At 46.5% G+C, this 12,590-nt stretch overlaps 1 protein-coding gene across 1 annotated transcript in view; it reads left to right on the top strand.

Moving 5' to 3' along the window:
- hay (ATP-dependent DNA helicase hay) overlaps positions 1 to 12,369 on the top strand; it is a 45,452-nt gene extending 33,083 nt beyond the window's left edge. Inside the window, exons 17-21 of the mRNA XM_070532168.1 lie at positions 4,546 to 4,760; positions 6,680 to 6,828; positions 7,935 to 8,063; positions 9,578 to 9,720; positions 12,280 to 12,369. Of these exons, the coding sequence (XP_070388269.1) occupies positions 4,546 to 4,760; positions 6,680 to 6,828; positions 7,935 to 8,063; positions 9,578 to 9,709 (625 nt within the window). The 3' untranslated portion in view covers positions 9,710 to 9,720; positions 12,280 to 12,369. The remainder of the gene's footprint in view (positions 1 to 4,545; positions 4,761 to 6,679; positions 6,829 to 7,934; positions 8,064 to 9,577; positions 9,721 to 12,279) is intronic.
- Positions 12,370 to 12,590: the final 221 nt, after the last annotated feature.

Genomic DNA, 12,590 nt, shown 5'->3' on the forward strand with positions numbered 1-12,590 from the left:
TACAAAAGCCAGGTCAGTCCATTGATGATTTTGTTACTGACCTTCGACGACAGGCGCAGAAATGCGACTTCGGTGACAAGTGCGACAGACTCATCGGCGATCGCGTGGTGGTTGGAATCCGCGATGGAGCTCTCCGCGAACGGCTCTTTCGGGAGCGCGACCTCACTCTGGAAAAAATCGTCTCAGCGTGCAAGGCAGCGGAAATATCAAAGAAACATGTGCAAGAGATCGGAACCAGTGATCAGCAGCCAGAAGTGAATGCCGTTCACACGTATAATCGGAAACCTACGAAGACAACTGGTCGTCCGCTAGGTATCAACAAGCCTCAGCAGCCTCATCGCTCGTCCCAAAGGTCTAATCGTAAATGTTCTCGCTGCGGAACCTCGCATCCCCCACAACAGTGCCCAGCTTTTGGCAAAAACTGTTACAACTGCGACAAACTTGGCCATTTTGCGCACGTGTGCAAGCAGTCACGTCGGCAGACACCAGCGCATCGACCGCGAGTCGGACTGCTTCATGAGCAACCACAACAAGACTCGCAGGAGGAATTATACTTGGGCTGTTTGACTACGTGCAGTGTCAATGTCGACGCAACAGACTGGAGCGAATGTGTCAGTGTTAATGGACACGAGGTGACATTCAAGTTAGACACCGGTTCGGACGTCAACATAATTCCAGAAAATATGTTCAAGCAGTGGCCGTGCAGACCAGCAACCAAACCAACCACAGCTAAAGTGACTACGTACAGTGGCCACCAGCTTCCAATAGACAGTGAATGTGAACTGTCTTGTGCGGTAAACAACAGGGAGTGCCGTCTGAGATTTCTGCTGGTGAAGGAGCCCCTCAAGCCGATACTAGGGGCCGCTGCATGCTCAACTCTGCACTTGCTTTCCCGTGTGAAGACCCTTCAAGCAACGACAAAGTCCACTGACACAGTGTTGCAAGAACAGTTTCAGGAAGTACTGAATGATTTCCCTGACATATTTGAAGAAATCGGCCAGCTTCCGGGACGTTATAGCATCCAGCTGCGTGAAGGTGCAGTGCCGACAGTTTGTGCTCCTCGCAGAGTACCTAGTGCACTCGAGGATAAGGTCAAAGCAGAGCTGAAGCGCATGGAGAAGAATGGCGTAATCATGCGAGAGTCAGAACATAGTGAATGGGTCCATCCCATAGTGGTGATAACCAAAAAAGACGGAACTGTTCGTTTGTGCCTGGATCCACGGAACCTCAATGCAGCATTAAAAAGGCAACACTACCGCATACCAGTACCAGAAGAGCTTTTTGCAAGCCTGAATGGCTCAACAGTCTTCTCTGTCCTTGATGCCAAGAGTGCTTTCTGGCAACTGACTTTGGATCAACCAAGTTCACGGCTTTGCACATTCGCAACACCATGGGGCCGTTACCGTTTTCTTCGAGTACCATTTGGGCTTGCGACAGCCCCCGAGCTGTTCCAGCAGGCCATTGACAAGGTATTTGAAGGGCAGGCCATTGTGAAGCCATATTTTGATGACATACTGGTTGCCTCAAGGACTCCAGAAGAACACAAAGCCCATCTCAGAACTGTTCTGACCATAGCTAGACAAAACAACCTGAAGCTTAACAAATCAAAACTGAAGTTAGGACTTCCAGCCATAAAATATCTGGGTCACCAGCTCTCCTCAGATGGGCTATCCCCAGACCCTGACAAGGTCAGATCAATTGAGGCCATGTCACTTCCATCAAACAAGTCAGAACTGCAAAGATTCTTGTGAATGGTGACATATCTCACGAAGTTCATCCCTAATTTTTCGGCAACTACCAGTCCTCTGCGTGAGCTTCTCAAGGCAGATGTAGCGTGGCACTGGACAAGCCAGCACACAAAGACTTTCAAGCTCATCAAACACAAGCTCACAACAGTGCCTGTGTTGCGTTATTTTGACCCATCAAAGCCGATCACAATTTCAACAGATGCCAGCTCATATGGCCTGGGATCGGTTCTCTTGCAGGAAGGCAGGCCAATCGCATATGCTTCTGCAGCCCTTACACCTCCCCAACAACGTTATGCTCAAATAGAAAAAGAACTTCTAGCTGTGGTGTTCGCATGCGAGCGGTTCCACTATTACACTTATGGACGCTCTGTAACAGTGGAAACAGACCACAAACCTCTTGTTGGACTGCAGACAAAGGATCTAACAAAAATGTCACCTAGACTGCAAAGACTTTTGCTCCGGCTACAGTGCTATAGCACTGAACTAGTGTATGTACCGGGGAAACAGCTAACTGTGGCTGATGCTTTGTCAAGATCCCCAAACCCCGAATCCAAGGTGGAAACTGCAGACAGTAATCCAGGACTGTTGGTGTCCAGTCTGGTACAAGCATCGCCCACCAAGCTCAACCAGATCCAGGAAGCAACAAGTCGGGATCCAGTATTGCAACAACTAACCAAGTACATTCAACAAGGATGGCCTGATCGCCCTAGTGATGTTCATCCGATGGCAAGACCATACTTTCACATAAGAAGTGAACTGTATACCACAGACGGCTTCATTTGCTGTGGTCAACGGCTTGTCATTCCAGCAGTTCTCCAGGCTGATGTCTCCAGATATGGAGACAACCACACTCGCATACTTGCACCTCTGAAGAAACATCAACCTGTATGGGTGAGGCACAAGAATGACTGGAAAAAAGCAGTCGTCACACAGGTTGGTCCTCAACCAAGGCGCTACACAGTGCAAACTACAAGTGGAGCAATTTATGTGCGTAACCGTGTGCACCTGAGGCCACGCACCCAGGTGTTCTGTGAAGCCACTTGTACAGCAGAAGACTACACCCTGGATGAATCGGGCCGAACAAGTGCCAACGATGCTACGCCTCACAACTATCCTGAAGAAGCAAGACATGCTTCGACATACGTGACAAGGGCTGGGAGAGCCATACGGCCACCGGCCAGATTTCAGAACTGAACGTCATGAAGTGCGTGTTTTATTGTTGTAATCATCACTCAAAAAGGGGCGTGTTATGTATCTCCTGGCGCCCCCTACAAATCCGACATCTTTAATAAAGGCTAGGCCAGTCGTGGCCGCCACAGTTGTTCTCAAGAAATGGAGTCTGTCACTCGCGGCTTCGTGCCGTCGCATCTTTGAAACCCTACGCAACTAACCCAAACAACATAACAGCTTGCAGCAACTCCTCAACGCGGAAGAACTCGGCGATCGCCGACCATCGCAGCTATTACATCGGATGCGACAGCTACTCGGCGACCGTACCCAAGACTCCGAGAGTCCACTATTGCGCGAGCTGTTTCTGCAACGCTTGCCTCAAACACTTGTCGTGGTTTTGGCAGCTGCGGATGATGTGCCTCTTGACAAACTGGCAGAGCTCGCGGACCGTGTGAACGACTACTCCGGCGCAAGCTCCGCGGTGTCCTCGACCACTGTCACATCAGACCTCGAGGTACGGCAATCTCGCCTCGAGGAGAAAATTGACAGGCTAATGGACACCATGGCAGCGATGCAGATGGACAAGCCTCGTCGCTCTCCACTGGCTAGGGGTGGCTCACGTTCGCGTTCCCGTTCCCGCCCAAGACACACTTCTGACGGCTTCTGCTGGTACCACACCAGGTTCGGCGCCAGCGCTGCAAAATGTCGACAGCCTTGTCGCTGGCAGGGAAACATGGAAACGAGTCACTAATGGCGGCGCGTGACTCAACCGCTACGGGAAGCCGCCTATTCTACATCACAGACAGGATCGCAGGCCATCGCTTTCTTGTGGACACTGGTGCAGAGGTAAGCGTCATTCCTGCCTCTCGCCAGGACCGACACCGTTGTCCGAGGACTGCGCCTTTGCAAGCTGTAAATACATCCACAATCACAACATATGGCCAACGCTCCCTCACCATTGACCTGGGCCTGCGTCGCATATTTCGGTGGATTTTCATCCTCGCCGACGTGCGCTTCGCCATATTAGGTGTGGACTTTCTTACCCATTTCGGTTTGAACGTGAATCTCCGCTCCCGTCAACTTGTGGACTGTACGACCAGCCTCTCCGTGCAAGGTATCCTCGCACCGCTGTCCGCCACTACGCAACCAGCTCCGCATTCGCCATCATAAGTCACGTACAATAAAGTTTCAGTTTCACCGCCGCTCGGCTGCTCGCCGGTCGCTCTCAGAGTTCGTTCTCTTCTCTCTGCGCGCGTCTGTCTATAGCGGACGCATTTCGCGCCCCTATACGGCGAATCGAAATGACTAGTGGCTTCGGGTGCCCTGCGTGCACGCATGGCATCATGCTTGTTAATTAATTAGTAAACGAATGTTTGCCTCAATTTATATTGCTGATAACACCATGAATCTTACTTCGTGTAGTTAGCTAATACTTTGCTGTTGTAGTATCAATGCCTCACCTTTTTGGTGAAACTGCAACTTTTTTTGTGTGTGTCTGTTTTTACAGTAATCACATGGCATGCACAAGTGTCATTACAGTCCATCATGCATTCATTCTGCTTTCTTTCGCTGGCTGGTTAAATATTTAAAAAGAAGGCTTCACATGATTTCTGTTGTCTTCCGACAGGCCATACATCTATGGTCCTACATCTCAGCAAGAGAGAATGCAAATCCTGCAAAACTTCAAGTACAATCCCAAAGTAAACACCATCTTTGTGTCCAAGGTGGCCGACACCTCTTTTGATTTGCCAGAGGCAAATGTCCTCATCCAGGTGTCCGCTCATGGAGGCTCCAGGAGGCAGGAGGCTCAGCGATTGGGTCGTATCCTCAGGGCCAAGAAAGGTAGGCCTCATCCTTGGTGCCTGCTGTTTTAGTAGGTACAGATGGTTAGAGCCTTCCTGTAGCTTGGTACAGGAAGGCTCAAACCATAGAGTTCCTTACTAAAGTTACCATAAGAAAATCTGTTGTTGCAGTCCGACCTTCATGGGAAAGGTGGGTGCTGTACACAGATTCTTCTACAATTTGGCGTGGCTTCATTGAGAAGTAAACTGCAGCTTCTTTTATTGGTCTCTGCGGTTTAAGAGTGCTGTGTGCTAGTCATGCAACATTTCTTCAAAGGAGTATCTTTTGAGGAGTATACTTTTGAATGAATAAATACGTCTTGGCACTTCTGATTATCCGTCCCACTAGATCTGGATGGCCTGTGGGCTGTGGCAACAAAAAAAAACTAAAGGTTTTTCAAAGCCAGAAGGACAAAGTTTAGAAAAATTCATATATTGCGCATCACTCCCATGCTGGATGAAGCATTATAATGCACGTAGACACTAGTGCCAAATTTTGCTCTAGTAATTTTACCAGGGAACTCTACCTGTGCCAACCAACTGTGGCCACTCATTGGCTGCGGTGTTCCAGTGCTGAGCACAAGGTGCAAGTTTTGACTGCCACTTGTGGCAGCCACATTCTGATGGAGATGCAGTGCATAAATTCCCGTACACTGGGTATGATCTGGAGCCCTTACAACACTGCATAGCTGCCAGCTTCTACATATTTTTCGTAATGTTGGAGAATTCGGGCTCATTCTTCGAGTTTACAAATATTTCGTCAAGTTATACTAAAAATAAGTTGTTCGCGAAAAAGTGTAGCTTGTCCATCTCCCCATACTCTTGGAAGATTTCTCATTGTGAAAGGACACCAGAGAAGACCTGCTTTGAGCAAGTTTATTCAGACATGTCCCTGAAGCAGGTGACGTTGGTAACAGGAATGTCACTGAAGAATCACTGTGATTTGAAAACATAACTTGTTGCTTGCCAGTATGTGCAGTTCCAAGTTTGGTTAATAAAGTGCACATGTATATATCACGAAAGGTGTGCCCAGGGAAAACTTTAGAAAATACTCTCCTTTCAGTGTTATGTCTGTGGGATTCTTACGAATTCTAAAGTTTGCAGGTTGGCAGGTATGATAGCGACTCTCATAGCTTGTGTATTTATTTGGGATGTCAAATCCTGTGAGTCAATCAGTGAACAATTTCTCTACCATTTTTGCAATGGAGTGGGCCACTCTTCATTCCTAAAGTAAGGGGATCCCACACTGTTTCAAGATGCACATGATATGACCATTTTCTGTAGTCCCACAGACTGTATACAGTTAAAGAGGTACCATAGGGTCAGTTTATACTAACGTAGTGGCTTCTCACAAACTTAGTTGCAAACCATTTTTGGAAACTAAGCCAATAATTCAGAAGCCTTTGGAAAATAAAGTTCATTATATAGAAATCTACAATGCCCAAGTCTGCTGTGGTGCCTCAGCCAAATCGTGTTCGAGTATTTCTGTGGCGCCCTCCCTAACATAGAATGCAGGAGTTTATGCACAGAAACATCACGCCAGCTGTAGTGAAAACACAGGCTGAAATACTTTCCAAGATTTTGAGAGGCGAGAATGACCTGTTCATAATATTGCCCTGATTTGCACGTTCCTTCATTGTCTCCTTTCATCATTCTTGCCATTGCAATGTCTCTATAAATGTCTTCTTTATTTTGAAGATATGGTCATTAAATAAGCATTGTCAAAATGAGCACTTCCTTGTGGTTCTTTTCTGCCTGAGATGTCTTTTTGTTAAGTATGTTTCCTCCCATGCCATTCCTAACATCATGCAAAAAGATAGCAGTTCAATGCAACAAAGCATTTCTGGTTTGCAAGACATACCATGTTGCAAGAATATCAACGCTTTGTCTAATCGTTTCATGCTTGGTGTCTCTGCACAGGTGCCGTGGCTGAAGAATACAATGCCTTCTTTTATTCTCTGGTGTCTGAAGACACTATGGAGATGCATTACTCGCGAAAGAGACAGCGCTTCCTGGTGAACCAGGGCTACAGTTACAAGGTTATTACCAAGATGGCAGGCATGGACGAGGTGGGTTTCAGCTGCCTTTCGGTTTCTTTCTTTATTTATATGCAGCAATAGTCATTGAGGGTAGTTTCAGCTGTCACTGTGTCTGTAGGCTGTGCCGCAAAACTTGCTGACTGACTGACTACCGACTTGCGTGGCTCAGCCGACAATCGCTGCTCAATATTGCGCATGCAAGAAAGGAAGGCGGGGTGGAAGCACGCCGTCTTCTTTTGCTCACGAGGCATGGGGGGGGGGGATGCAAAAGAGAGGGGGTTCCACTTCGGCGGCTGCTGTTTACGGTGCGGCCACCGTATCTTGAAAGCGATCTGCGATATGGACAGAGTGTGTTGTACGCGCTGCGCTTTCAATGTTTAGTTCGTGTTGAAGGGAGAGACAGCACGAAGGTCAATTCGCTCGCTGCTGCTGCTGCACTTCCTCACTCCAACGTTTTGACAGTAACTTTCCGCAGTCATTGAGCGAGATGTGTTCATGCTTACCTGCGTGCATGACACCATGCTTGTTTATTTAGTTGAAGAATGTTTTCAACTTTATACAGCCGATAAAACCAGTACCCTTACTTCACATAGCTGTCCACTTATTTGCTATCGCAATCGATGCTTCACCTTTCGGGCAATACTGCAACTTCTTTTTGGACACCTGTCACTCACACTTTGCAATAACATTGTTACACATCGTGACCAAAGTTTCAGTAGTGAGGCATTTCGGATATTACAAACTTCAGATAAAACGGACATTTTTTGTCAGATTATCAGGGTCTGTTGTAACGAGAGCCGAGTGTATCTTGGAACTGACATCTGAGACATTTCCAGCACCCTGGGCAGGGGAAAACAAAATGGTTCCTTCGAACAATGCAGGAAAGACTGCAGGACCGGAAAGACACTGGTCTTCAACTCCCCCCCTCCCCTATTCACCCACTGCACCTGGAAATGTCGGAAATGTAAACAGTCATGACGGTAGTAAAGGCGAAGATAGCTTTTGGTTTGGTGGTCCATTAGCTGCTCTGCAACAAACGGGCACGCCACACTGGTCACATCTACGCATGTGCAGACTGCCAATTTTGAAGAGCTGCCATTCCTTGTATAAATTCTCACATTCTCCTCTTCCCACAGGAGGACCTTGCGTACCGCACAAAGGAAGAGCAGACAAACCTGTTGCAGCAGGTGCTGGCTGCCAATGATGCTGATGCAGAGGAGGAACGCGTTGCTGGCGAGACTGGTCCAACTGGCCACCGCGTCCAGGTTCGAGCTTTTTAGTGATAGCTTTAGTGATAGAGATTATAGGCAAAGTGCCTCGAGCGGCCAGTCGCGCGGCAGTTTTGCGTGCTTCTTTCACGCCCGGAAAAACACTTTTATGTAGCATGTATTGAGCAACAAAAAGCTGTATCGGGAGTTTTTCATGTTGCTCTACAATTTGTTCTTTTACACTTTTCGTCTAATTATGACATTTTGGCAGTTGATTAATTATATATAGTTAGATGTAATGAAAATATAATCAGAGTATCTCCAAGCGATGGAAAACAACATTACGTTGGTTCTGTCCAGCTACGTGGCATTTGCATATTTTTAATGTTTGGCTCAAGTTACATGAGACACCCTTTATAATGTAACTGAAATGGGAGGCTTAGAGACAAAGTGGGAGTGATTTCTTTTGATGGCCACTGAGTGCGGAATGCCTTTGCACAGCCTTTAGAGGCCTGAAATGCTTTTGTAATACCCAGTTATTCACCTTCGGCAGCCCTATTGCCTCGTGTAATTTCTTGAGACTAAAGCTTTCATGAAACAAAAACGTTGAGCACGTTGCAGTGAAACACTATTAACTTTAACTGAAGTTTAACACTTAGTGTCCACAAATAAAAATGTGAATGTGCTGAAATAAGTAAATTTCAAAAAAGAGCTTAGGGTGTGGCATGCACCAAGTTGCCTTATTTTCATACATATAGCCTGCCTCTGCAAACAACCTGTACCCCAATTAGTAACTCTTGGAAAAGTAAAAAAAATATCTGCATGTGCAACTCGCACAAGTAACTGCATGAAATCTTTATAAGGCCAACCCGCCCGCAATGTCTTAACACACAGCAGTATTTCAATAACAGTGTTTGGCTTTGTCAATATTCACTGTCGGTTCCTGTTTAATCTGCAGCTATGGCCCTCTCTGCTATGCTGTAACTAATATTTTTGATATTTTGGCATCAGTTAGGTAACACACAAAAATACAATGGGTTTGTTCCAGTGTGACCTCTATCATACGAATGGAATGAGAAAGCTGTCTTTGCAAGAGGGCTCTGGATGTTCCGCTTGAGTGCTGTGGAATGCTTTTGTAACTACATTCGAACAGGGATTTATTGAGCCCACATGTAACAAATTATTCTGTACATCGAACAGCTGTAAGATCTCCTTGAAATTGTTCATATGAAATTTTAATTCATACGCCTCAGTGCACTTTGTATTCGAGCACCATCTTTACAGTCGAGACAGTTTGTCTTTTTTGCAGCTTGTGCTTGCACGAGTTTGTAAATTGGGTCACGTCCACCTGCTGTAAGGTCTAAACATTCTGCTATATTTGCACATAACTCTGCTATGGTAATTGCATGCAGGTGTTATGTGGCAGCACTTCTCTGAGCTCTTTACAGAAATATGGGATACAGTTGTGATATCATTTTTTTTTTCCATATGTGCCCCTTGTTGCTACTGAAGACATGCTTCTCCAATGAATTATAAGGAGCATTTATTTTTATTTCTTGTGTTTGCTGCAGATGTCGAGAAGAACTGGAAACATGAGCTCCATGTCCGGTGCCGACAGTGCAGTGTACCTGGAGTACAGGACTGATAAAAAGAAGGACATGGGCCTGAGGCATCCACTTTTCAAGCGTTTCCGAAAAACTTAATCTCAACCTAGGTACGCAGAAAGGCATGCGACCTCTTGGCAAGGTTCCATAGGTGCACAGGCACCTGGAGTCAGGTTCTGGGTACTAACACGAGTCAAGTGGAAGCTTTAGCTCGGTGCTCTCATATGAATACATGTAAAAGGAGAATTCCTTGCTCTCGGCGACCACTGCACCAAATTTGACGAGGTTTGTTGCATTTAAAAGAAAAACTTAAGATCTAGTGACTGGTGGTTTCAAATTTTTGATTCAGGTCGTCAATCTTTTACTAAAAATTGGCAAAAACAGAAAATTTTCAAGAAACGAAACTGTCAAGTTTACAACTCTGTAACTCAGCAATAAAAAATGATGATGCGATTCTGTGAATTGCAGCTAATAGTGCATCTAAAGAGGACAAAATTGACACAGTCGCCGACCGATTTTCCGGACTCCAAAAATTCGGACATGCCCGATTATCCGGTCAGCTTCGCGGCACCGCCATTCTCCCCATAGAACATAATCTATAACAACTGCCGAAAGTTCGGACACTTGCAACCTCTCCTCTGATTTTTCAGACTCTCCTTGAACCTACTCGGTCGAGAGCACCGTGCACTGACTCTGACCGGTGCATGGTTCGACTTGTTGAACGCCATTTTTGTTTTGAACGGAGTCTCCTTGCTGCCCCATCAACTGGCGCTACTGGAAATTCCCGCTCATCATTATCGTTTCTGCCTGGTTCGATAGAGTGGCTCTGCAGCAGTTCCGGTTTCAGCTTAGTAAGCCATGTCAAGACAATCCAGCAGCTGATTAGTTTCTTCGCGCACGACGCTGCGAGCAGGCCGCGTTTTAACGCGATAGCGTTAAGGAGCTCGTGCCGCAGAAAAGCCGGTGTCGTCGGCGTCGGTGCAGGCGGCGTTGGCCGTGAGCGATAAATACCAGCAGGCATTTTATGAATAAAAAACAACTTGCAAGAGGGACTGGGCGGAAATCGAACCAGGGTCTCCGGAGTGTGAGACGGAGACACTACCACTCAGCCACAAGTTCGATGATTCAAAGCAGTACAAAAGCGCCTCTAGTGAATGCGGTGTTGCCTTAGAAACGAGCTGTTTCTAAGGCTCAGGCATGCGTTGCTTGCTCAGGCGCACCTTTCGTTGCCGCGCCGAACGCTGCGTTGCTCGACGCTGTCGGCGCCCCGCTCGACGTTGTCCGATGCGGGGCGCGTAGTCGCTGTGCCGTAGCCCATTGTCTTACACCCCTTGGCGGGTCGACGGGAACGCTGTCGCGTTCCACCCTTGAGGGCGAAGCTTAAGTGTCCTCCAATTTTTTTCCGTTTGTGTAACTGGTGTCGGCACAGTGGTGTTTGCTTTGTGTGCTGCGTCGAGGTTTCGGTAATCCAACGCGGCATACGGAAACATCGCGTCAAGTCTCTAATGGCGCCGACAGTGCCCACGCAGACTGCGCTGCGGAATGCCGGCAAGCGGGTGCCGGGAGGCCTAAGATTTGTCGCCTTCCGATGTGCTCCCTACCGACGCGGAAAATGTTCTGCCGAGACTTGCGCAGTGGTTGCATTGCGATTCCGGACACGGTCTCATTGAGTTTCACAGGTGGTGACACTGCTGTACTGACATGCGCAGAACTCGACGACGGCGAGATCATTCGTCAGGTTTCTGCTGCACCGCCGGACGATGACCGAGTCGGAAGTTGACGCACCATGCGCTACGCTGCCGTCGCATGCGGATCGTGTACAAGCAGTGACTGTGCTTTCAGCCGCCTATAGTGACCGTACGACCCTCTCCGAGATTCAGGCTTATCTGATTGCGCGTAAACGAAACAGCGTGCAACGGCGCATTCACGATTTCTTCAAACCTACTGCCGATAAGTGCGTGGAAATAAAGGATTTCATTTTTTTTTCTTAATCTGCTTTTTTGGACACGTGTTTATTCGGACATTTCCGCAGTCCCCGTGAGGTCCGAATAAACGGTCGGCGACTGTAGTATGTTACACATTAATTTTAAAAGATTCAGTAATGTGGAAATAAAGCTTTTGCAGAACCCTTGTAAACAACGTAACAAATTCATGTAAGATGTAAAATTACATAGAATTTGTCCACTTTGACTTTCAAATTTTTGGAACTTCTTGTAACACAATTCAGGAGCAAAATCGAAATTTTGCTTCCAACAGTCACTAGAATTTAACTTTCTCTCTCAAATACAACAAATTTCATTAAAATTGGTCAAGGGGTTATCTCGGTTGCGTTTTACATGTATTTGAATACGCTGCGTCGGAGTTGGGCCGGAGCTAAAGCTTCCTCTTAATGTAATTCACCAATAGCACTTCATACTTTTGACAGTCGTATGTGTCAAATATATTGTATACTTCCATACAACTAATTTTGATTGCTATTAATGTAGAGCCCACTTTGTTATCTGTGATGATTGTTTTGAAGTTGGTCCTAAATTATACATGCGGTGAACATTCACCATTCATTATTGCTAGGTATTGTATGGAGAAAAATAAAGAGAGAAAATACCGGTTAAACATACAATCCCTATAATGTGTAGTGATGTGCATTTCTTTTCCCTCCCTTTTTGCAGTGTATAAAACATATCAAGTGGAAGAAGCAACACGTCATCACACATTCGTATACTGTTATAATTAGTTGTTTAATAAAGCAGTAAAATACCTTTTCTTTCTTTACTAAACGCAGGAGATTCTGCAAGAAAGCAGACAGTGGTGTATCTAAAGAGATTACTTCTAAAGAGTGGTGCCTATGTGTTATGGGCATTATTTAAATAAACACTGCAATAATTGACACACAAACTTCTCTGTGTTGTGGTTTTTGCATGGTTCAGTGCTGCGCCTTGCGCACTGTCATCTCGCACTCCATTCTTCAGGTACAGCACAG

Source organism: Dermacentor albipictus, chromosome 1 (assembly GCF_038994185.2).
Source record: "Dermacentor albipictus isolate Rhodes 1998 colony chromosome 1, USDA_Dalb.pri_finalv2, whole genome shotgun sequence".
NCBI lineage: Eukaryota > Metazoa > Arthropoda > Arachnida > Ixodida > Ixodidae > Dermacentor > Dermacentor albipictus.